At 37.4% G+C, this 24,380-nt stretch overlaps 3 protein-coding genes across 4 annotated transcripts in view; all 3 read right to left on the reverse strand.

Annotated features, from left to right (window-relative positions):
* The window catches only part of LOC125242660 (protein roadkill), an 88,712-nt gene extending 78,833 nt beyond the window's left edge, over positions 1 to 9,879 (reverse strand). For both annotated transcript variants that reach the window (XM_048151507.1, XM_048151508.1), the window contains exon 1: positions 9,712 to 9,879. The gene's annotated coding sequence lies outside the window, so the exon portion shown is untranslated. The remainder of the gene's footprint in view (positions 1 to 9,711) is intronic.
* A 1,632-nt stretch (positions 9,880 to 11,511) lies between these two features.
* On the reverse strand, positions 11,512 to 14,746 carry LOC125224793 (huntingtin-interacting protein K). Its single transcript, XM_048128249.1, has 3 exons — positions 14,436 to 14,746; positions 14,210 to 14,317; positions 11,512 to 11,701 (listed from the first exon to the last, which is right to left on the reverse strand). The coding sequence occupies exons 1-3, from the start codon at positions 14,592 to 14,594 to the stop codon at positions 11,606 to 11,608; spliced, it is 363 nt and encodes a 120-aa protein (XP_047984206.1). The 5' UTR covers positions 14,595 to 14,746; the 3' UTR covers positions 11,512 to 11,605.
* A 798-nt stretch (positions 14,747 to 15,544) lies between these two features.
* On the reverse strand, positions 15,545 to 23,752 carry LOC125224791. Its single transcript, XM_048128246.1, has 7 exons — positions 23,576 to 23,752; positions 23,198 to 23,314; positions 18,106 to 18,220; positions 17,590 to 17,712; positions 16,835 to 16,915; positions 15,934 to 16,000; positions 15,545 to 15,691 (listed from the first exon to the last, which is right to left on the reverse strand). The coding sequence occupies exons 1-7, from the start codon at positions 23,652 to 23,654 to the stop codon at positions 15,602 to 15,604; spliced, it is 672 nt and encodes a 223-aa protein (XP_047984203.1). The 5' UTR covers positions 23,655 to 23,752; the 3' UTR covers positions 15,545 to 15,601.
* Positions 23,753 to 24,380: the final 628 nt, after the last annotated feature.

Genomic DNA, 24,380 nt, shown 5'->3' on the forward strand with positions numbered 1-24,380 from the left:
CCGATGACGAAAACAGCGCTTGCCTATGTTACACCAAACCCGCGTTCCCCTGGGAAAAGCCAGGGTTCAGCATCAGCTCTACCTTGGTTACTGCTCACTCAAGTACTCATCAAGAAAAGTCCGATGACGAAAACAGCGTTTGCCTATGTTGCACGAAACCCGAGTTCCCTTAGGAATAGCCAGGGTTCAGCATCAACTGCACTTCGGGTACTGCTCACTCGAGTACTCATCAAGACAAGTCCGATGACGAAAACAGCGTTTGCCTGTGTTACACTAAACCCGAATTCTCCTAGGTGCAGCCAGGGTTCAGCATCAGCTAGACTTCGGGTACTCATCAAGACAAGTCCGATAAAAAAACCGGCCAAGAGCGTGTCGGGCCGCGGTCAGTGTAGGGTTCCGAAGTTTTTCATATTTTCATATTTCAGAACGCGGAACTCTGACAGAACGCAGACCGCTGTCTGTCTGCGCACGCTCTAAGACTTGACCACATAGACGCGACACTTTTATTGTAGACCTTTGTTTTATACTTTGTGTGTGAAATACTAAGTAGTTTATTTTTAGCACTATTATACATTGTGTTATATTTAATTTCTACTCAGTGAAATAAACATACGTAATTGTTTTTTTCATAAATTTTAGGTAGGGTTCAGCATCAGCTCTACCTTGGTTACTGCTCACTCAAGTACTCATCAAGAAAAGTCCGATGACGAAAACAGCGTTTGCCTATGTTGCACGAAACCCGAGTTCCCTTAGGAATAGCCAGGGTTCAGCATCAGCTCTACCTTGGTTACTGCTTACTCAAGTACTCATCAATACAAGTCCGATGACGAAAACAGCGTTTGCCTATGTTGCACGAACCCCGAGTTCCCTTAGGAATAGCCAGGGTTCAGCATCAGCTCTACCTTGGTTACTGCTCACACAAGTACTCATCAAGACAAGTCCGATGACGAAAACAGCGCTTGCCTATGTTACTCCAAACCCGCGTTCCCCTGGGAAAAGCCAGGGTTCAGCATCAGCTCTACCTTGGTTACTGCTCACACAAGTACTCATCAAGACAAGTCCGATGACGAAAACAGCGCTTGCCTATGTTACTCCAAACCCGCGTTCCCCTGGGAAAAGCCAGGGTTCAGCATCAGCTCTACCTTGGTTACTGCTCACTCAAGTACTCATCAAGACAAGTCCGATGACGAAAACAGCGTTTGCCTATGTTGCACGAAACCCGAGTTCCCTTAGGAATAGCCAGGGTTCAGCATCAGCTCTACCTTGGTTACTGCTCACTCAAGTACTCATCAATACAAATCCGATGACGAAAACAGCGTTTGCCTATGTTGCACGAAACCCGAGTTCCCCTAGGAATAGCCAGGGTTCAGCATCAGCTCTGCCCTGGTTACTCCTCACTCAAGTACTCACCAAAACAAGTCCGATGACGAAAACAGCGCTTGCCTATGTTACTCCAAACCCGCGTTCCCCTAGGAATAGCCAGGGTTCAGGATCAGCTCTACCTTGGTTACTGCTCACACAAGTACTCATCAAGACAAGTCCGATGACGAAAACAGCGCTTGCCTATGTTACTCCAAACCCGCGTTCCCCTGGGAAAAGCCAGGGTTCAGCATCAGCTCTACCTTGGTTACTGCTCACTCAAGTACTCATCAATACAAGTCCGATGACGAAAACAGCGTTTGCCTATGTTGCACGAAACCCGAGTTCCCTTAGGAATAGCCAGGGTTCAGCATCAGCTCTACCTTGGTTACTGCTCACACAAGTACTCATCAAGACAAGTCCGATGACGAAAACAGCGCTTGCCTATGTTACTCCAAACCCGCGTTCCCCTGGGAAAAGCCAGGGTTCAGCATCAGCTCTACCTTGGTTACTGCTCACTCAAGTACTCATCAATACAAGTCCGATGACGAAAACAGCGTTTGCCTATGTTGCACGAAACCCGAGTTCCCCTAGAAATAGCCAGGGTTCAGCATCAGCTCTACCTTGGTTACTGCTCACTCAAGTACTCATCAAAACAAGTCCGATGACGAAAACAGCGCTTGCCTATGTTAAACCAAACCCGCGTTCCCCTGGGAAAAGCCAGGGTTCAGCATCAGCTCTATCTTAGAAACTGCTCACCCAATTAACTCATCAAGGCGAGTTGGATGACGAAAACGGCTTATTTTTATGTTGGCAATTAACGTTTTCAATGTGTAATGATAATGGTTAATTGTATTGATTTTCGGCCAACACTGTATATTTACATGCATACATACATATTTACATATTTATATATTTATATTCATACATACATACCTACATACATTCATACATACCTACATACATTCATACGTACGAACATACATACTGATCTATGGGCGACGATGATCATTTACCATCAGGCGATCCATCAGTCCCTTGTCTCCCAGTTCATTAAAAATAATTTCTAGCCGTGTTCTACTTCTATCCAACGAATACATGTTTCGTTGCAAAATTAAAAATGGGGCGCATAGTGCGGAGTGGCAACAGCGCATTTTCCTTCCTGTTCTTACACTAGCTTAGATTCATAATCCTGTCTCTTTCACGCAAGGCTCGACTACGCTTCAACAAAAGGGAAAGCCTTATAAATAGCGCTTAAAATAAGGGTAACCCTTATTAAAGGCTTGCAAGCCGTATCGGATAGCGGTAAGCCAATGCACAGGGCTAGCTTTATTGTTTTGCTAAGTTTTTTGTAAGGGCTAGTCAAATGAATGGGCTTGCAGTTCGAAAGGGAGAGTCTCTCGATTGGGTCGTCCTTACGTTAGGGATTCCCAATGAAAGGCTTGTAGCGCGGAATGGGTTGTCCGGTCCCTGCGGCGTTCTCTTTCTCGGCGGGAAAAGAACGCTAGAACGCGGCGTTCCGCTTTGACCGCCGCGGGCAGACTGCCCGCTGTGTGCGTTGTTGCTACAGACTCGGTACATTCTAAAGAACGCAGAACTCTGAACGCGGAACGCAGAACTCCAGACCGCTCTCTGTCTGCGCACGCTCTACTCTATGACACGGTTCGCTTCACGCGCATGCGCCTCGCGCTGCCGCCGCTGCCGGTCGGCGCACAGAATATGTTCGAGTTGTCATTTCTAGTACGTAGTACATAGTAGTTCAATGGCAACAAGGCATTTTTTGTGGCACCATCTATGTGTGGTGGAGTGTAAGCGCGTTCGTAGGCGGTCGCATTTTAATGTATGGGATGGTATGATCTTGTTATATTTAATTTATGATTTAGGACACTGACTGAGTGTGTTATTTTATTTCCAAATCTTATCATATATTTAGAATACAATCCCTTATAAAATAATGTAATTTTCAACAATCAATGCAATCAATTTTTTCTGCAATGTCACAGTTTCGTTTCCTTTCGACCCCTTATTTGCCAAGAGTGGCACTGAAGCTTTAGTAGTTTCATGTGCTCTGCCTAACCCTTTATGGGATACAGGCGTGATTGTATGTATGTATGTATGTAATTTTCAAATACAAAAGCGCCTAACAGATTGAGAAACATTGGCTAGATAATATTGTCTTCGGTTACCGCGATAGTTACTCATGAAATAAAACTATGGAAACGGATTAAATCGCGTATAATGAATTTAAAATACATCCCGACGTTTCGAACTCTTTACAGCGTTCGTGGTCAACGGGTGACTGAGGAAAAATAAAAATGTGCAAAAGCTACCCACTTACAAGAAATATTAACGAACCATGACCACAAATAATATAGATTTCTAAGGCAGGTTCACACACTATTAATAAAGCCAATTATACAATATTCAAAAAATTTTACCATTACTCTGTTAAAAAAAAAAAGCAAAGCAAAGGCCTGCAGTCTCTGAACATGTCATGGATAAAGTCAATCATGCTATAAAGTTTGACAAGCCTCTGGTTCTCGCTAAGGAGAAGCGATATATACCCAGAATGTTGCGAGAGGCCATTGAGATCAAGAAATATCCAAACTTTAATAGAGAGGATGGCTTTACTTTACCACCGGCTTGGGATCCAGTAGTACATCTGATAATGGAACAAGCACGACGAAGGCTGTGAGGCATTTGTGTTGTATGGTGTTGGACATTTGCAGTTTGTTTCTTTGTCAATTTTGTGTAGATTAATTGGTTAATTATTATTATTATTTTTTTTTTTTAACAGAGTAATGGTAAAATTTTTTGAATATTGTATAATTGGCTTTAGTAATAGTGTGTGAACCTGCCTTAGAAATCTATATTATTTGTGGTCATGGTTCGTTAATATTTCTTGTAAGTGGGTAGCTTTTGCACATTTTAATTTTTCCTCAGTCACCCGTTGACCACGAACGCTGTAAAGAGTTCGAAACGTCGGGATGTATTTTAAATTCATTATACGCGATTTAATCCGTTTCCATAGTTTTATTTCATTGGCTAGATATTTATTTAAATCGCGAGTATTCTTAACAGACCTTGCAGAATAACATAACATCCGATCTCAAAACCAAACTCGTTAGGTAAATGTTATATTAACACGGTGTTCGGTGTAATCCTACGATATTTGTTTGGCCTTCCGCGGCATTTTTCCACTTCCCGGTGACCTTGAAAGAGCATCCAGAAGGTCGTCGTTTCGCGCGGAGTTGGCAGGGATTTATTTAATATAGCTACTTGCCAAATTTACCATAGCAAGAGTAATAGAACGTACGCAATAATGGGGGATGCAATATGTGAGACACTTACATACTGACACTTTTAGCGCGTACAAAGTTACTGCCATATTAAGCAAACTTACCTTAACAATGTTTACTTTAACTGTAAACATTTTTTGTAAAATCAAGGGGAGGCCTTTGCTAAGCAGTGGTCCCACTGTGGGACACCAAAGTAGGCTAAAAGCAAATAAAAAAGTTGGCTTTGAAGGGTGCTATGGGCTTTACATGGGTCAGACATATTGTCTATCTGATACCGACTGACTAACGCGCTGTCCCTGTTACACAATATAACATTTATAACAGCCAGTGTGGGAGCACTAATAAATTTAAAAAGGCCTTGTACAGGCATGGTGGCCTTTGCTTAGTTAGAAACTGTTAGCGCCATCTGTGGGAGGACTGTGAGACTAAACATCAGAAAGGTTAAATTTAGAGGTATAGTGGTAAAGCTATATTAATTTTCAGTACATAATGGTGCTACTTTATCACACTAGTGTGAGATGTGGTACTTTTACGTGCCTATGCTGAAACTTCAAAAAACCATATGTACCGAAATTCGTCGTACAATGCACGTGCGAAGAAAAAAATGCGTAAATAGTGTCTATTTTATGACCTATCTATATATAGTATATAGTTATCTATTTTATAAAGGGTGGGAAAGGGACTTCCTTCAGTTGTGTTTTAATATATTGCCACCCGCTTTGAACTTCGTCTTTTCCACACTTGTATTGTAATGTACTATTATGGGACATTCATATGGAGATCTTTACTCCATGAATTGTTGTAATGATACTGCTTCTTCATATAGGAAAATGATAATGCTAGATTTTCATACGTGGAACAATATCAACATCTCTATTTCAAATCTAATTGTAATTAATAATTGGATTCAACAAACAAATATTATTTTTATTTGTACTCCGACATGCTGATTCCTAACATTGTAAGGGTGACAATGCATGTTCTGGTTCAATCTAATTAGAATCTTTTTAATCTATTCCATTGTAGAATAATGTGGCAATTAAATAAGTTTTTTCAAAAATCAAAGCTGTGACTCCACTTTTTTTCCCACAAGCAACTAAATAAATATTCATTCAGACAATTCCAAAAACTCCAAATAAAAATGATCTTTTGTTGTTTTATCATTATTATTATGGCTTACACCTGTCTTCATCATCAAATTACACATGTAATAGACAGAATTTCAGCTTAATTAAAATACAGGAAGTAGTTGAAATTGAACTTACAAGATTAGACCTGACTGAACATTGCCAGTTATTAAAAAGCTTGTAAAATAGGCAAATGTTTTATGGTGTACCTCATCTATTTGAAGTCTCTGATGCAATGATGATATGTTTGCATTTGCAATGTTAGTTGGGGATTTTACTGGATTAACTAGTGATGTGCAAGTTGCGGAAACTTTCCAAAAAAATCTTAAATTGTCTCTTAATTTAAATTTATGAAATAGAAAGTTTCCATCCATACAATTGTCCATCCATACAAAGTATGGAAAGTTTCCTAAGTTTTCCTATGTGAAAATTTCAGAATTTTCCGTCGGAACATCAGTAGGATTAACACATTTTTTAAATTACAGCAATTAAGTGATTTTAGAGCCAATATCTCAATATATTTTCTTTCGAACTAGATTATGGATTAGATTTGAAAATAATAATAGCAACAAAAAAATGGCAATTTGATCTATAAATAATAGGACAAGAAATGGTATTCCATTCCATGTGTCACATCCCTGTGTTGTAGTCTCATTTCAAAATTATATTCAGCTACGTACAAATAATACCCGAGCGCTGTTATAACTGAATATAGTGTGTTCTGAATAGTGATGGGTCGTTACCGGTAATATTACTAAAACGAGTATTTTACCAGTAATGTTACTAGTAATATTACCACTAGGCGGTAATTTAGAGAAATATAGACATAAAAATAGATAAAAAATATTTCTTTTGTGTTTATTTATACAAAGGAGACATGTTAACTGTATTATAACAAAAAATAATACCTACCTAACGTCATTTAGTAACAATCTTACTGGTAATATTTCTATAGTAGTATGATATGAAAGTTGCAATGAATCATAATTTTAAGGAATAATATGGCGAAAATATAACAAAAAATTGTTAAATCAGTTTTAATTTGTTGTATTAGGGTTCCGTACCTCCAAATGGAAAAACAGAACCCTTATAGGCCAGCCTCTAAGGTCTGTGACACCGTCCGTCTGTCACAGACACAGCCGATTTTCTCCGTACGGATTCGAATAACTTGAAATTTGATAGATATGTAACCTTATGACCCAAAAACGGAAATGTAACTTACATTAATACATTTCTATCATAAGGGGTCACTTTAGGAAATGTAATAATTTTTTTTTAAATGAAAGATTGTGTTACATGTTACATATCACATCAAAGAGCTTCTTATACTAGAATTATAGGCATCTCAAAATTGTTTTTTTTTTAAATTAATTAATAAATAATTTAAGAAATGTGGCTACTCACAGATTACAAATTTAGTGCGAAAAGAATTTCTTCATAATTTTACGGAAATGTACGAGCGTGTGATGCTATTTCAGCCAGTCTCAGTATAAGACGTACTGACAATGTCTGAACTAGCATGGCAAATATGAACGTTTCCGTAAAAATACGAAGGAAAAGCCTTTCGGCTTTTGCACTACATCTGTAGCAACGTGTCTGTCTGTATAAACATTTTCATTTATAATTTTTCCCAGCTACACCATATTTTTGATCTCCTGTAGTACCAGGGCCGCAGAACCGGAAGGCGAAATAATAGAAATTTTCCTGCAAATATCCATATTTCCTATCACCTGTAGTAGTACTAGGACCATAGAACCGAAAGGTGGTAAGGCAGGGTTAGTGCGTTTTCACATTATCCGATCCGATATCGGATGTCGGACCCATATCCCATACATTACAGGCGCCATCTTGGATTTTTTCCATTGAAATCCTTCCGACTTCCGATATCGGATCGGATAATGTGAAAACGCACTTACACAGCCGTAGGCACACAGATTAGTTTCTGTATTGTAAATATAGAAAATTAATAGGGTAATATTTTATGCTTAAATCTCATCTAACAAATTTTCGTTAAACTGTAAATAGTAGAAAAATGATCCGATAATGGAGTTTCACTTCTTACTGTACCTGAGAGTAAAAAAGAGAGAAAAAAATCGGCCGTCCTACTCGGACTTTGCTGGTTTTGTTTCACATTACCTATTCTGTACACACACATAGTTAACACAAAGTTATTGGGTTCCTAATGCAGACTTGCAATTGTATTACAATAGATAGGTACCGTAAACTGGGGTTACATTGATCAGTTTCAAAGTTTAAACTTCTCTAACATCAACTTTTTTTAGTCTTTCGCTGCTAAAAATCTAGAAATGCTAATAAAATAATGTACGGAGAAAAAAAAAACTAAAACTAGGTTTTTTGTGGTAATCGAATGTAACCCCTTACAGAAGTATTTTATCTCAAGGAAACATAAAAATCTGTTCGCAGGTACAAAAGTTACAACTGCTATAAAGCAACTGCACAAACTGCAAAAGTATGCTATTTTGGGATTACTTTGATCAAACATATAAATTACCATCTACGAAAAATCAACTTTATGTAAGATTGTCTCAATATTTATCACAAAAAGAGATCAAATTATCAGTCTCAATAAGTACCTTGACATAATACACAATAATCAACTTTGTGTAAGCATGGTCAATGTTACCCCATGCAGGTGATCAAAGACACCCCACAAATTAAATAATTAGTAATAAAATGCGCAGTTTGAATTTTAACACGAAACTCAATACAATGATATACCTAAAATATGTCTAGCAAGCTAATAACTCACTGAGAACCTTTTACTTTAATACCCACTAAGTTAGTTTAGAAGTTATTTGAACATGATAAAAAAGCGATAAACTATACTTATATTTTGACACGTGATTTGCACTGCCCACGACTATACTTTTTCGCTGCGTTAGAGCAACTAATGGAAGTAACTATAATATAGTGCCAACGCCGTTAAAAAAATGGACAGATGCGTTGGGTTGGGACATGTAGAATTTTGCGTTAAAAACGAAGTTTTTATCAATGTAACCCCAAGTATCAAAGTAACCCCAGTTTACGGTAATTAGCTAATTACGTTTATATCGTTGAGTACAATTTTTGTCAAAATAAATAAATTTGGGTAGGTTCCACTCTAACCAAAGCTGTCAATTTCCTACTATTTAGCCTGATGTGTGCAAAGTTATAAGTTTAATAAAATAGTTTTTATATTTTATGGAACAGGGACAAAATATTCAAATATCAGATATATCTGATACATGATACCACAAAATTATACGAAGTATATTTGCAGTTGGTGACAATGTAGGAAAGGAATGTTTCCAGTAAGACTGGTAATTTACTCGGTATTTTTGGGAATATTACTAGTAAGATTGGTAATTTACTCCCCGAGGCACTCTACGGGTTTTTTAAGTTTTATGGTGGCGACTTAGTAATACATAATTTCGCAAATTTTGTATATTACCGGTTTTGGTAATATTACCGGTAAGATTGGTATTTTACTGGTAATATTCCCAAATGGAAAAATACTGGTAACGAGTATTTTACCGACGACCCATCACTAGTTCTGAATAGCTAATAATAAGACTACACTGTAACTATTTTTAAGACTGTCTAGAACAACAAAAGATTGTAAATTTATAGGAGGGAGTTAACTTATTAAATAATATCTTCACAATTAAAATATCATAACAATTATGAAGCAGAATTATGTGAATAAATAAGGCAATCAAAAATAAGACCTGCACCGAATGAAGAGTGATACAGTTGTCAAGTCACATTGGTGATGTGATATTTGAAAGATATCCATTGACTACTACAACCACACATTACTTACAGCAACGGTAAAAAGTGTAACTGTTTGAAATGTAATACGCCAAGGACAATATCCGTAACAAAATCGCTAGATTGACATTCAAAAATATGCAAATTCTACTTACGATTTTGAGTTCTAATCACTAAGTGATAGATTCCGGACACTGCACACATTTAAAATGAACACAAATGTAAACTATACACGTAGAGTAATAAAATTGATAAAACAATATTTTTTTAACAAAATTCATAAAATAAAAACAAAAGCTACGACAATAGCGCAAGCACACCTTTATGATGACCATAGACTAGATAGAACTGATGGTCAATTTTATCGAGTAATAGACAAAGTAGAATTGTATTTATTTATTTCCATCTCATTCTTTTTTTTGCAAAACATGTTATAAATGCAACAATTCAATGTATTGCAAATTGCATGCATTATCGAGACGTTTGCAGAGGCCGTGAGTCAAAGGTTTTTCACTTTTCCGTTTGTGTATTATAACGCCCTCTGGTTTACTTAGATGACAAATTAGCCATCCATTAGGAAGAAATAGTATTTACATTATTCACTAGATGGCGCTATTAGCTCTACAATAATCATAGCTCTCAATAATAAAAAAACCGGCCAAGAGCGTGTCGGGTCACGGTCAGTGTAGGGTTCCGTAGTTTTCCGTATTTTTCTCAAATACTACTGAACCTATCAAGTTCAAAACAATTTTCCTAGAAAGTCTTTATAAAGTTCTACTTTTGTGATTTTTTTCATATTTTAAAACATATGGTTCAAAAGTTAGAGGGGGGGACGCACTTTTTTCCTTTAGGAGCGATTATTTCCGAAAATATTAATATTATCAAAAAACGATCTTAGTAAACCCTTATTCATTTTTAAATACCTATCCAACAATATATCACACGTTGGGGTTGGAATGAAAAAAAATATCAGCCCCCACTTTACATGTAGGGGGGGTACCCTAATAAAACATTTTTTTCCATTTTTTATTTTTGCACTTTGTTGGCGTGATTGATATACATATTGGTACAATATTTCAGGTTTCTAGTGCTTACGGTTACTGAGATTATCCGCGGACGGACGGACAGACAGACATGGCGAAACTATAAGGGTTCCTAGTTGACTACGGAACCCTAAAAAAAAATCCATAATCGCGTTTATTGGGGAAATCAGAGCATTCAATTTACTGTTAGTAACCACAATTCATTGAGTATACAATTTATAATTATACTAACTATTTCTAGAGCAAATAGCAAAATTTTAAGCAAGTAAATTGAAAATCGGGAAACTGACTGAGGGTACTAAATGTTAAGATACCGATAATGTTCTTCAATACCCATTTGTCCAAGGGGTATAACTGTCCAGTGGAAATAGGTATTAAGATATGGCCCTAACATAAAGCTACCATAAAATAATAATACCTCGTAACAGTATATTAATTTATTCTGGTGTCCAACACCGAGTCAATACTTGTTCAGTTAAAAATACTTCTTATTTGGATTCTCAATGACACTAGCTTCATTGTCAACAAAGTAGATAATTAATCGGAAGAAAAACTACAAAGGTAGAGACAAGGTTAAATTATTGAAATATGTTATAAATATGTACTGTACAATTAGCATCACGGTAGTGGAAATGGAAACACCTACATGCCGTACCTGCCACTGTAGAATTTCTGTAAACAGAGGTAAATAAATCTCTACAGTTCACTTTTCAAAGTATTTGCTACGGTCTAATTTGTTCTACAAAAATAGACACTATACTTAGTTCTTGATATGCTGATAGAGAATGATATGACAGTTATTTGTAGTATAAATCTTACAGATTCAGCCTATTATACCTGCACCGAATGACGAGTGATACAGTTGTCAAGTCACATTGGTGATGTGATATTTATTGTACAATAAAAATCAAATTGCAAGATAGAAAAGTCTATTTTCATTCAATAACAGTTATTGAACATGGTATAAAGACTTGTTTTGGTTTTCAGTAGATTCTGCATGGTGGTGCTAGTTCGTAAGTGTAGTTAATGCCGCCACCACATCACCTCTGTGCTCTCGTAAAGTTCTCTCGGCCAGTGTCCGGGAGATTTCCATTTCTTTTACCTGAAAAAATGAATTTGTTGAGTAAATCATTATTTATTGATCAAGGCTTAAGGGACATTGCTTTGGTCAAACAAATTACAGATTATTTCGATTTTAACATACAACTCAGACAAAATAACCAGTCTGGTCTAGTTGATAGTGACCATGCCTGCAAAGCCAAGGTCCTTTATTTGAATCTCAATAAGGGCAATTATTTGAATCCCAGTAAGGACACATTTCAGCAAGAACATTTATTTGTACTCATGATGAGCACAGGTGTTTGTTCCTATCACAGATGGTTTCTTTATATCTCTTATAGTGACCATTCCTGCAAAGCCAAGGTCCTTTATTTGAATTTCGGTAAGGGCAATTATTTGAATCCCAGTAAGGACACATTTCAGCAAGAACATTTATTTGTACTCATGATGAGCACAGGTGTTTGTTCCTATCACAGATGGTTTCTTTATATCTCTTATAGTGACCATTCCTGCAAAGCCAAGGTCCTTTATTTGAATCTCGGTAAGGGCAATTATTTGAATCCCAGTAAGGACACATTTCAGTAAGAACATTTATTTGTACTCATGATGAGCACAGTCCAGATGAGATCCTATCACAGATGGTTTCTTTGTATTTACATATTACACATATGAAGGTATGTACATGTATGTGGTTCCTAAAAGGCAGAAAAAGGAAGCAAGGACCACCAAAAATGAGATGGGAAGACGAAATAGTACAATTCGCGGGAGACTGCACCAGATTGGCGAGTGACAGAGAAAAATGGAAAGGGATGGAAGAGGCCTTTGTCAAACGGCAAACAGACCAAACCGATGTTGTCTGAAATCAAAATATGAATATAAATGTAAAACTAAAATTTGGTGACGGAATAAGATTTTCACCACCCCCTTTCTTCCCGTGGGTGTCGTAGAAGTCGACTATGGGATATGGGTTAAATTGTGGCGTAGGCAAGAGGCTGGCAACCTGTCACTGCAAAGTCACAATGTGGATTTCTTTCAACCCCTTTTTGCCAAGAGTGGCACTGAAACTTAGTATTCATGTGCTCTGCCTACCCTTTTATGGGATACAGGCGTGATTGTATGTATGTACTAAAATTTGTAAACTTTAAAAGAAATTTAATTTGTAACAGAGGATTTAATTTGGGACAGAGGATTGGCATTGCCATCCAGCGGGGAAATGTGGCCAGCATTATGGGCACTCTTCCGCAGGGATCGGATTTGGGGGATTTTATTTTGTAGTTTAGTTTATAAGGGAAATTTTAGATATTAGGACTGTGTGTGTTTGTGTTTAATTTAAGGTGTATTTGTTTTATAATCTGTGTTTTATGAATAAATGACCGTGATATCTGAGGATTTCAGTATACGGAATAAAACAGATTTGTAAAAATAATTGTCTGAATAAAAGGCTTATATTATTATATTATATAGGAATGTACATATATTATAATGTGGTCTTGGTACTGACATAATAAGCCTTCTTGAGCTTACCATGGGACTCAGTCAATCTGTGTATGAATACTATAATTATATCCTATAATATTTACTTATTTATTTAAGAATGTAAGACAAGTATGTAGCTTGTAGCACTTAAGATGCTTTAGGAAGAATGTTACATGTAATAATAATTGACAATAGCGTTACTAGGGCCATACTCTGACTTCTATAAAACAAATATAAACACTATATTAAAATATACAACAAATAAGGAAGTCAATGTCTAACAATTTCATTTGTAATAAAAATCATATGACATACTGTTGTTTATCAATATTACCTTCCATAATCATACAATGCCATACTATTTGTTACTATTATTAAGGGGTTTCATAGAATATTCAAACGCCATAAGCAATTATTGCCATATTAATTGTTGCCCATATTATTACCTAACCTAACCTACTTTCTGATAGCTTTCATTTTCCATAAGTTCTAACCTAACCTATATAAGTTTCATTCTCCAGGGGGTCTTCTAACCTAACCTAACCTACTTTCTGATAGCAGTTTCATTTTCCAGGGGTCGCAGTTCTAACCTAACCTAACCTACTGTCTGATAGTATTTTCATTTTCCGGGGGTCACAGTTCTATTTTTCTGAAATATCCTTCTAGTACAATAGTAGTTTTCGATTCTGCCAAAGCACATTATGGAAATTGACTTTTCTGGACGCTAATTTGTATGACCAATGATGGTATGGAATGTGGTAATTACGGATTTCGATGATTCTGACAAATGACATTATGGAAAATGACTTTATGGGAAACAAAGTTTCTGGCACTAGATTAATATAGTAAACAATGATTATGGCATAAGATGTTATGAGAAACAATATTATGATTGTTGAATAGGATGGCAAATAAAATTATGGCAAATGAAATTCTGGCAAATGGGGGTATCCCACAAATAAGACATACATTTGTCCAAGTGAATATTAATTGATGCCAGTGTTCTGATGTAATGTTATAAGACATCTCTCATATTTATTTATAGCAATTAAAAACACTAACAGTTTATACTTACAATTAATTCTATGTCATCCTTTTTAACTGACACTTTTTGTAGCTCTTTTTCTTTTTCGAGACGTTCCGCTGCCTCCTTATTTCTCCTATCGCCGATTAAAGATAAAGCCTGAAAAGCATAAGAATAGCGATCATAGAATTGTCTTAATGATCAGAGTGGAATCTTTAGGTTGGTCTTGACATAACCTCAAAATGTTATTAATATTAAATTATTGATTTCTACTCACGCCAGATATATCCTGTGAGGATATTTCTTTTTCTTCAGCATAATCCGTCACTTTTTCGAGATCTGCAACTCCACTATCATGTTTCGCAGTCTTCTTTTGGGTCTTGTCTTTATCGTGCTGAATATCGTCAGTATCTCCGTTTATTTCTTCGTCAGCCATTGTTTTACAGATAAATTACAATTTGTAAAGAGTCCAGAATATTTTTAAGGTTATTACATCAAACCATCGCAAGAAATGGTCACTGTTTTTACATTCAAATCGAATGTAAATCAAGGTATGAAATTGAAGACTCGTGAAAATGAAATGAGTGAAATTGAGCATTAAGAGTACGTTAGGATACCTGAATTTGTTCGATACATATTTTTAACTATGTAATTAATATTTAAATAAAACATACTGTAACTATATTAGAGAAATATATATTGTAGTAAGTACAAAAAATTATAATTTGTCTTTTAGATTTGATTCAAAACTTTTGCCGTTTATACTTTATTTCAATAATTACTTTTTGTAACATACTTTGATTTAATATCCAAACGCTCCTTCATGCTGCCATGTTTCAGCTATGAGTAAAACCGCCAAGCAGCACATCCTGTTTAAAAAATTCATTGCGTTTTTAAGGCCCAGCCACGACATTGGTCTAAGCGCGACAGCGGTGAGCGGCAGCCATACGTGCGAATGAAAAGTCCCATCGCTGTGTCTCGTTCCAATGTATGGCCGCCGCTCACCGCTGCCGCGCTTAGCCAAATGTCGTGGCTGAGCCGTTATACTGAACTACATCCAACTCGCGGGGAGAAAAGGCGGGAAATTCGAATTGTCTATGGGGATTCAACACTTCGCTCTTTCTGTTTTTTCATTTGCCACCTTTTTTGGAGTTCCGTATCAAAATGATACAAAAGGAACCGTTATGGAAAATTCCTTCAAAAATCCATTCTTTTGCATTACAATCCATTTAAGTATGATTTAAGTCATGTATTTGTCATGAATCTCATCTTAACTTACTGATAATTTATTATTGCGGATAAAATAAAATGTAATTACTCTTGTGTCTCTATTTTTTATACGAAATTGATACGAAGGAAATGCTTATAGGTAGAAGATGTGGAAAATATGAACTGATTTATTCCTTTTATTAAACTATGTATATATTATGTATATCCCTTATATTATATATGCATTTGAGGGTTCGGCGGTAGCGTTTCTTCTTCTTTTCTTTCAGGACTGTAAGGCGGCGGAGGAAGACTGCTATCGTGTATCTGAAATAGTATAAATATAATTTGACTCATACTAAGCTAAGTTGGCATTCTGATAGCCTCCGCCAGCGTCATATTTGAGCAACTATTATTTATTATGAGGGCAACTCGCGCAAATCGCGAAAAAACACCCCTTACAGAAAATGTCTTCATACCAGCCAAAGGTGAATGTCTTAACTTTATTATGTCTACTTGTACCTAATTACCTACTTTATTCATGTTCTGTTATATAAATAAATACTTACGAATCCTGAGTTCAAAAATGCAACTGCTGGATAAACCGCTGAACCACCAGGCGCTGTTCGTGAGTACCTGCGAATTGCCATACATTTTATTGATTCCAAGCATTGATTCCAAGCTTAGTTATGTACCTACGTATGTACCTAATACTTAACCTGCTTAACTATGTGATTAAACCTAAGTATAATTTTCTCCATTATTATGAAAAACGAATTGTTATGGTGTTGTATTTCGAAAGTCACATAAAAATCACCATTAGGCACCGGCCACATCAGAGCGTCGCGTGTCTCGGGGCGCGCAACGGACGTCCGCGCCACGCCACCCGAGTGTAATTCAAAAAGCGTCTCCTCAGTAATTACATTTTGTATAGGAAGGACGTAAGGCGCGCCGCCAAGCGGCGCGGCGCGCGCCACGCCGCCGCCACGCCACCTGGGGCGCGTCTTATGTCCTTCCTTTACAAAATGTACTGAGGAGACGTTTTTTGAATTACACTGAGGCGGCGTGGCGCGGACGTCCGTTGCGCGCCCCGAGACACGCGACGCTCTGGTGTGGCCGGACACTTATTTCCATCATATCAAGATTCCCTTTCGAAATTACCCGAGCATTTCTGTGATTCGAAATTACCCTACTGCTTTATATTTTATTTATTTGTTTAATCTTTATTACATAAAAAAAAAGACATCGTACAATAGGCGAACTTAATGATATAAGAAGGAATTCTCTACCAGTCAACCCAAAGAAAAGTAGGCGGTACAAAAACATGATTATTAAAAAAAAGATTAGTTACTTTTAGGACACAAATACATACGTACTACCATTCATAACACTTAGTTTAAATATATACCCAAATAGGTACATAGTGATTTAGGTATGTCTATGTGTAAACAGCAAAACAACTAGTCTTACCTGGGTGGCGCATCTCTTAATCTTTCCTCTACATATACTTGGAGGCTTCCGACGGATAGGCGACTTCTACTGTTGGATGGCCTAGAAATATAAAAAATAAAAGATAATTGTAGGTATCCGATGAAATAAATATACAACGTGTGCATGAACGCCATGAACTTACTGCTGGCCATCGCCAGAGTGGCGTTACTACTTGCACGTATCCAATACTAGTGTGGTCAAATTTCACAAGAATTCGTATGTAAGGGGGCAAATTTCGACTGGGGGGAATTGTAACTGATCCAATTTTCCATTATTACACTATGATGTTGAGTTATACATGTATGCACTGAACACGCCTATCTTATACAACCGGTGGACATTCTATTTAATAATGTAAACATTGTGAAACATGGAAAAAATGGATCAGTTAGATTTGCCCCCCAGTCGAGATTTGTCCCGCTGTACTTTCTTGTTCGTTGATGCCAAAATACGGCCGAACCTCTCTGTGTTCGTCTGAGGTTTCGGCAAGTTTCGGTATAAAAAATAAGTTTTGGTCGAAAGCTCGGACTTCGGTGTCAGCTAAAAGTAAGAGAAAGTATACCTATTTTCCTGAATATTAAACCCAAATCTTCGGCTTCGGGGGATATTATAGCTTCCGTCTAACTCAAGCAATTGTGCTCATCGTATTGACGAGAACGAGATTCCTGTAACCTGGCGGAACAGGAATCCGGCAAATCGGGAACAATTTAAAGCAAGTTCGTAAACATACATACCTCAAGTTTGTCGCAGCACAAAGCTTATACAGAAGAACGAATGTTGCCACAATCCCCAGCACCAGCGCCGTAGCCATAACCACCCGGGTTATGGATATTAGCAGTATTTGATCCAAGGAATCCCTGAAAAAAAAGAACTTTGTGTTATGTATATGTATACTTGTATAGACTTATAAGCAGTCCTACTACGTTCTACTATCAGTCAAGCGTTAGACGGCCAAATCTTGTCATATAAAAAGGTAGCAAATTTGAGAAATGTATGGAGCAAAGGTTTTATTCGATAGAAAATTTGAATTTGGCGTCCTTTTTATAGTGACCAGATTTGTTACCTACCACAGATACCTAGTAGTATAAAAATCAGGTTTTGGTACAAAATTCGAAAACTTGAGTACGAATTCGAATCAAGCCATTAAAACTAGTTCAGAAATTATGACCGCCTTAGTCCTTCCAATATTTTAGTGACTGTAAATGAAAGTAGAAGTATCAATATTGATATTAATAAGCTCAGAGACTGACCTGCAAATCCAATTCCCAAGAGGGTCGTAGCACCGCTGACACACCCCCTGAAAACACTGCAGGCTGCCATTGCCGTGTGGGTTACAACATGGCCCGAAACATTTTTCCATGTATCCTGTAAAAGTTATTTGATTTACAAGGGGACAAATTGTTGTGTAACCGCTCGTATTTAATGATGCGAATAATTAGTTCAATAGTAATAGTAATAATACCCGAGCGAGCGACTGGAATTTTGAGAGTTAAACCCAAGTTAAACCAATTTTACCGCCGACAGAAAACACATCTTTCACATCAGTTGTTAACAGACATATATATTATCTCTTAATATTGATTAATAGGCAGGTAATTCTTGTGATTGTTCATGATAATTACTTTTCCCCTCACTAGCTCGGAAACACGTGTTTTGTCCTTCAATACCAGCGGGTAAAAACGCATTTTATCCACTAGTGGGTAAAGTAATTTGACCTTGAATAAAGTCAAATTAACTGCTTTAAAATTGATAAAAGTAGGTGAATCTAGTAATAAAGATGATTTACCACCTGTGGAACTACTGGAAGCAGTGATAAACGCATTATTTGCGTTGTAGTTTCCTCGCTATAATGAGGGGAAAAGTTTTGTGTTACACTCGGGTGCAAATGTATTTTACTTCTCGTGTGTTAAAAAACTCGCAAGTTCAACTATAGAATCCTTTCACTTACTCGTTTTTCAATTCCACACTCGGCGTTAAAATACAACTTTGCCCCCTTGTATAACAAATAACTATTATTACTTATAATAAAGACCATTAAAATCAGATTTTTCTCGTAGGATTATTTCCCAGGAAGCTGCAAACCGTCTTTACATGCGTGTCCAGGCAGGTAATTATGGTCGCGCGTGAAATGATAAAACAGCATGCCGCCCCTATCGCACTATTTGTAAGTGTGATAGGGACGGCCCGATGTTTTATCATTTATCGCGCGACCATGATTGCCCTACAGGAAATATAAGGACTGTATCGTTAAGTATAAGGACAGAAAAAACCTGGTCTAAATGTTGACATGTGCATAATTTTGTATTATTATGTTACGAGAGTATGATCTGAAGGTAAGCACTATTTGATATAAGGTCTGATATTTTTTTTATTTTAGGAGTTTATGGTAGCCATGGTAGGTACTTACTTTCATTAAGGTCTAGCAAATAAATTTCGTACAACCCCTAGCTAGCTGGCTTAATTTGAGAATATTCCAATGATTCTTTGTACGATTTCATCAAACAAAGGTTTATATGCTTCCAAAACATATTCTTTAAGAGTCCTCTTCATGGTTGTTCAATTGGGCACTTTCAGAATAAATGCGGTGAATTTATATAATTTGAAAAAAAAACGCATTTTTAAGCAACGTTTCGGATTGCCGTAGATTTTTGATGGAAGCAGGGCCGCTGTACACATGGGGCCAACGGTTGGACCAACCCTTCGACCAACCCCTAGGCCAAGCGTGTAGAGGGCTAACTTGGCCGTAAGTTGGCAGTTGGCGCCAGCGCTGGCCGGCCAACCGACTGGTGTCAGTTTTTTGTCCACACATCAAATGGCCGCTGTATATATACATGGGGCCAACGGTTGATCCAACCTTGGTGGAACCCCTTGGCCATCACGCCTAAGGATGTCGAAAACCGGGCAAAGTGGAGAAGACAGCAGGAAAGCGTACCCGGCGCTAGGCCGGGAAAACGCTGAAGAAGAAGAAGAAAAATGTAGGTAATTAGGTAATTTATATGGATAAATGTTCACTATGTCATGTTTCATAAGAACGTGTTCGATAATAAATGCAGTTCGTATATTATTTCATATAACGGCCCATTAAAGCAAGACATGAAAGATCCTTACTCATTTTAATGTGAACGTGTATCTTGCAGTTTGAACTGCGGTTTTGCGCGGGCTTTACTTTTGAAATGTGAGTAAGATTATCAAAACTACATTGATATTGAGATTTTTTTATTTTTTTTTATTTTAGGGATGGATAAGCGAGTTCCGTACATTATAAATGTAAGCTGAATATTAGGTATGGTAGCCATGATAGGTACCTATAAACTCCAAATTGACAACATTTCATATTTTTGAGTACTACTTTTTATTGTTTGGTTTGAAAGAACTCAATACTAAAAGATACACGTATTTTTTTATTTTTCCAAAAACTGCTATTTTAAAGAGAAATTCCCTTTTTATTACTGCTTCGAGCAGAAAGAGCGTAAGTTACAAACGTCAAGACACAGCTTCGTGACGTCACATGTGTTGTTTCATACACCTAAGAAAACGACAAATTCATTCCTAAAAAAAAAGTTTTAACAGTCAGCTTAAACAGTCCGGTATGTCTGACTGTCAAGTGTCACTGTCAACCACTAGTGAATGACTACGAATCATATGGCCCCTGTACACATATGGCCAACGGTTTCACCAACCCCCTTGGCCAAGCGTGTAGAGGGCTACTTGGCCGTAAGTTGGCAGTTGGCGCTTGCGCTTGCCGGCCAACCGATTGGTGTCGGTTTTTTGTCCACACATCAAAGGATCTTGGCGCCAATGGCCAACTGCGTTTACACGTTGGCGCTTCATTCAGTTGGTCGTCAGCCGTCAGAGAGGACAGTAGTGAAATATTTACGAAAATAATAAGTTTATCTATGCCAATAATTGTGTAGATTTTAGGAAATAAAATAACCTTGCAAATGTTTAATGTATTTCCTAAAAAAGATAAATGTTCTTATCAGAATATTCAAAAAATTGTTAATATTTCAAATAATTTAATTTTACTACGGGGTTATTATTTTTTAATCAAATTTTTCTGACAACGTCTATGACCTAGAATTTCCTAGACTTTTCTATTCCACGTCCATCTTTCATGAAGAGCCAATGCCAAGTGATTGGTTCGCCAATGTGTAAACAGCGGCTCTTATCTTGGCCAAGGGGTTTCACAAAGGGCTGGTGGAACCGTTGGCCATATGTGTACAGCGGCCAATAGACTAAGCCATGATTTTTTTAATATCTTTGCTACGAACTGTGATAAGTTTCACTGTCAAACTCAAGTGACATCCCAACTGGAAGATTTTTTTGATATAGTGGCAGCCCTAAATCAGCTATTTGACGTCACTTCCCCTTTAAACTATTTTTAAGATTTTTTATACTAAAAATGCGGAAAAAAAATTAAAAAAATGATTTATGTGATCTACAAGCGTATATCTCGAAATGGTTTTCGATTTAGGGAGATTGAAAATTTTGAAACGTTGTCAATTGTCCACTACGAATACTAAATTTTACGTAACTCAATGGGAAACTAGATAATTATTATGGTTTCCTAGATGTTTTTGTTTCAATTCATGTTTTCTCCGTCCAGAATTTCAGAAATTCTAAGAGCTCTTAAAACTTTAATTTTTTTCCCTCTTCCTTCAACGAATCGAAAAATGAAATGATGGGTTAGTGTGCTAATTTCAGCACATCGCTACTGTAGAATGAAATGACCATCTTATTGTAGAATGTTTAGTGGGTACAAGTGGTATAATTTCTATCTTCTTTAAATACTTACTTAAAATTGTATCTGAATACGGCGCAGATAAAAATATAAAACATATTCAAATATTTTTACGTCTGTTTTTATGTTATGACTTGAAACAATAATAAAATGCAGTAAATATCGTAGTGAAAAGATAATAACATGACTCGATCGTGTCGGTACGTGATAAACCCCCCGGCTCAAAGGATTTTCTGGGCAATAAATATATGGATAATTAATTCCGATTGCAGATTATCTACATGTAATAATTAATAAAGTATAATATGCAAATCATGCCCTCAATCTGTTTAATTGTGACAGTGTATTGATAGAAGGGCATTCAGCAACACAACGTATTTAGATAGTACAGTATGAGTCAAATTGATTATTTGTATCTTAATCAGTAATGTGCATTAAGCTAGGAACATACTACGCGGACGTCCGCCGTCGAGCGACCGTGACCGCGACCGATCAGTGTGCACGGTCTTCGGGACGTGGCTTCGGCTGACCAAAACATCCAGCGAGCCAGGCCCCGTAGCCGAATGGCATTTCTCCGACGCCAAACGAAAGCGATACGCCGCTGGCTCTGTCGCGCCAATACGCAAGCGTGATAGAGATAGATATCTACTAGCGCTTCGTTTCGTGAGCGTCTCGTGAGCGATTGTGCCATTCGGCTAGCCACCCTGATTTCGATCGGACGTCCATGCGCTCAAGGCCACGTCCACGACCGTCGACCGATAGTTTGCACGGTTAAAGCTAGGAACATACTACGCGGACGTCCGTCGTAAATCGACCGCGACCGCGACCGATCAGTGTGCACAGAACAAAACATCCAGCGAGCCAGATTTCGATCGGACGTCCATGCGCTCAAGGCCACGTCCACGTCCGTCGACCGATAGTTTGCACGGTTATGTGTAATTTCATTGTCCAGATTCCCGTCCGCGGTCGATTTACGACGGACGTCCGCGTAGTATGTTCCTAGCTTTATGTGTAATTTCATTGTCCAGATTCCCGTCCGCGGTCGATTTACGACGGACGTCCGCGTAGTATGTTCCTAGCTTAAGTGTATATTCATTGTCCAGATCCGCGTCCGCGGTCGCGCAACGACTGACGTCCGCATAGTAAGTTCCTAGCTTAAATCAGTAACAAACATTATGAACTATGTAAAACTATGTTGGCAACTATGTAAAGTTTCCCACCAAAGTAATTTTAGTAGTTTAGCAAGGTACTCAATGATCATCAGTTTAAGCATTACTTACTAATACTAACCTTACTCATATTTATTTCCCACCATCTACTATTTACTAAATGTTAAATGTCCAAGTACATTTAACATTGGGACATTTGGGACCAAATTACAAAGAATGGGGGACGATCGGGCTGTCAAGAGAGCGTTCTTCGGATGACCGACTGGTTGGCTCAAAATTGCTGAAAGGGCAGTGTCTGGTGGCGGATCCGCTTCAGCTCTCCATCAACAACCAGCAGAAAGTTGCGCAGGATCGGGACAGTTGGCACGCTATCGTTTCAGAGGTCAAGATTCAGTTTCTATTATTGAACTAATTTAGTTAATAGTTAGTTACCTGGACATTTGTGGCAGGCAGTTTGCGATGGGTTGGGTATATAACCAACAGAGCAGTAGCATCTATCGCCTATGCATTGGTATTCTTGGCCTATGCAGTGTGGGATCCTGCATTGTTCTGAAAGTAATTTCATTTATATTGCACACTTTAGTTTTACGGCGCAAATCGCAATAGATGGCCAGACACTTGAGAAAGTATGTACAGTACAAAAAACAGTCGATATTTTTAGCACTTATTAATTTTGGGTAGTTTATGTACCTATAAGATTATAAATTTAACTTTTCCAATACTTTTTGTTATTAAGATAAAACTGGCCAGGAAGTACTAGTTATATGTCTGTCTCCTGATATGATTCTATTGTACTTGTTATTTATTTACCTTCACTGTCACCAAAGTCCGCACCCACTGACACTATCAAACTTAAACAGAGTACTGCCGTCGCCCATATATTATTCATTATTATTTAGCAAACAACAGTCATACTTATTTCACCATTATTAAAAATCTATGAACGATAGTTGCGTTGACGCTTCGTATGGATAGCAATATGGCATTTTGTTAGTGGGTAAGAGTGTGATATGTTATCAGAGATTTGCTGAGCCACGCGATATGTTCTGGGTTATAATTAAACATAGTCAGTATATCAAATACGAACCAGTATAGAGCAATCTTTGATGTAGCATAGTGGTTTTGATAGCAAGATCATGGTTATGCTGGTTTGTTTCATAAAGCAATATGCTTAGTTGGCCTTAGGAATAAGTGTTGTTATCGCTCCGCGTCACTCATTAGTGCGACATCATAGATTGGCAGAAGCCTTGGTATGGATATGCATAGGTATTATGTTTACTTGTATATCTGGTATAGGAAATGTGTCTAAAGACAATTTTAACCTGCGAGTGGTGGGATATAAATCACCTGCATTTATAGGATGCTAAAAACATTTCTTCGCTAAATAACAATGCTGATTGATATGTTGTGCGAGGAAGTCGCCATCTCTTCGATCACTATCACCAGTTACGTCAACCAGACGCTTCGCAATTTCTGTAAAAAAAGATTAGAATATTTTACTAGAAACATGTTTGAATTATGTCACATGAACCACATCAATACATTACTACGGGTAAAATGCACTATTATTTATTTAAATGTCATTAGAAGTTCGAATTTAACAGGTTGGCACGAA

Source organism: Leguminivora glycinivorella, chromosome 3, assembly GCF_023078275.1.
Source record: "Leguminivora glycinivorella isolate SPB_JAAS2020 chromosome 3, LegGlyc_1.1, whole genome shotgun sequence".
In the NCBI taxonomy this organism is placed as follows: Eukaryota; Metazoa; Arthropoda; class Insecta; order Lepidoptera; family Tortricidae; genus Leguminivora; species Leguminivora glycinivorella.

Excerpts from the sequence above, each read along its gene's own strand:
- LOC125224793 (XM_048128249.1), bottom strand. The coding sequence starts at position 14,594 with ATGGCTGACGAAGAAATAAACGGAGATACTGACGATATTCAGCACGAT. Across the intron at positions 14,318-14,435 it reads CCTCACAGGATATATCTGGC|GCTTTATCTTTAATCGGCGA; the intron begins GTGAGTAGAAAT and ends TATGCTTTTCAG. Across the intron at positions 11,702-14,209 it reads AGGATGACATAGAATTAATT|GTAAAAGAAATGGAAATCTC; the intron begins GTAAGTATAAAC and ends TCATTTTTTCAG.
- LOC125224791 (XM_048128246.1), bottom strand. The coding sequence starts at position 23,654 with ATGAATAATATATGGGCGACGGCAGTACTCTGTTTAAGTTTGATAGTG. Across the intron at positions 23,315-23,575 it reads GGACTTTGGTGACAGTGAAG|AACAATGCAGGATCCCACAC; the intron begins GTAAATAAATAA and ends AATTACTTTCAG. Across the intron at positions 18,221-23,197 it reads TGCCTGCCACAAATGTCCAG|GATACATGGAAAAATGTTTC; the intron begins GTAACTAACTAT and ends TAACTTTTACAG.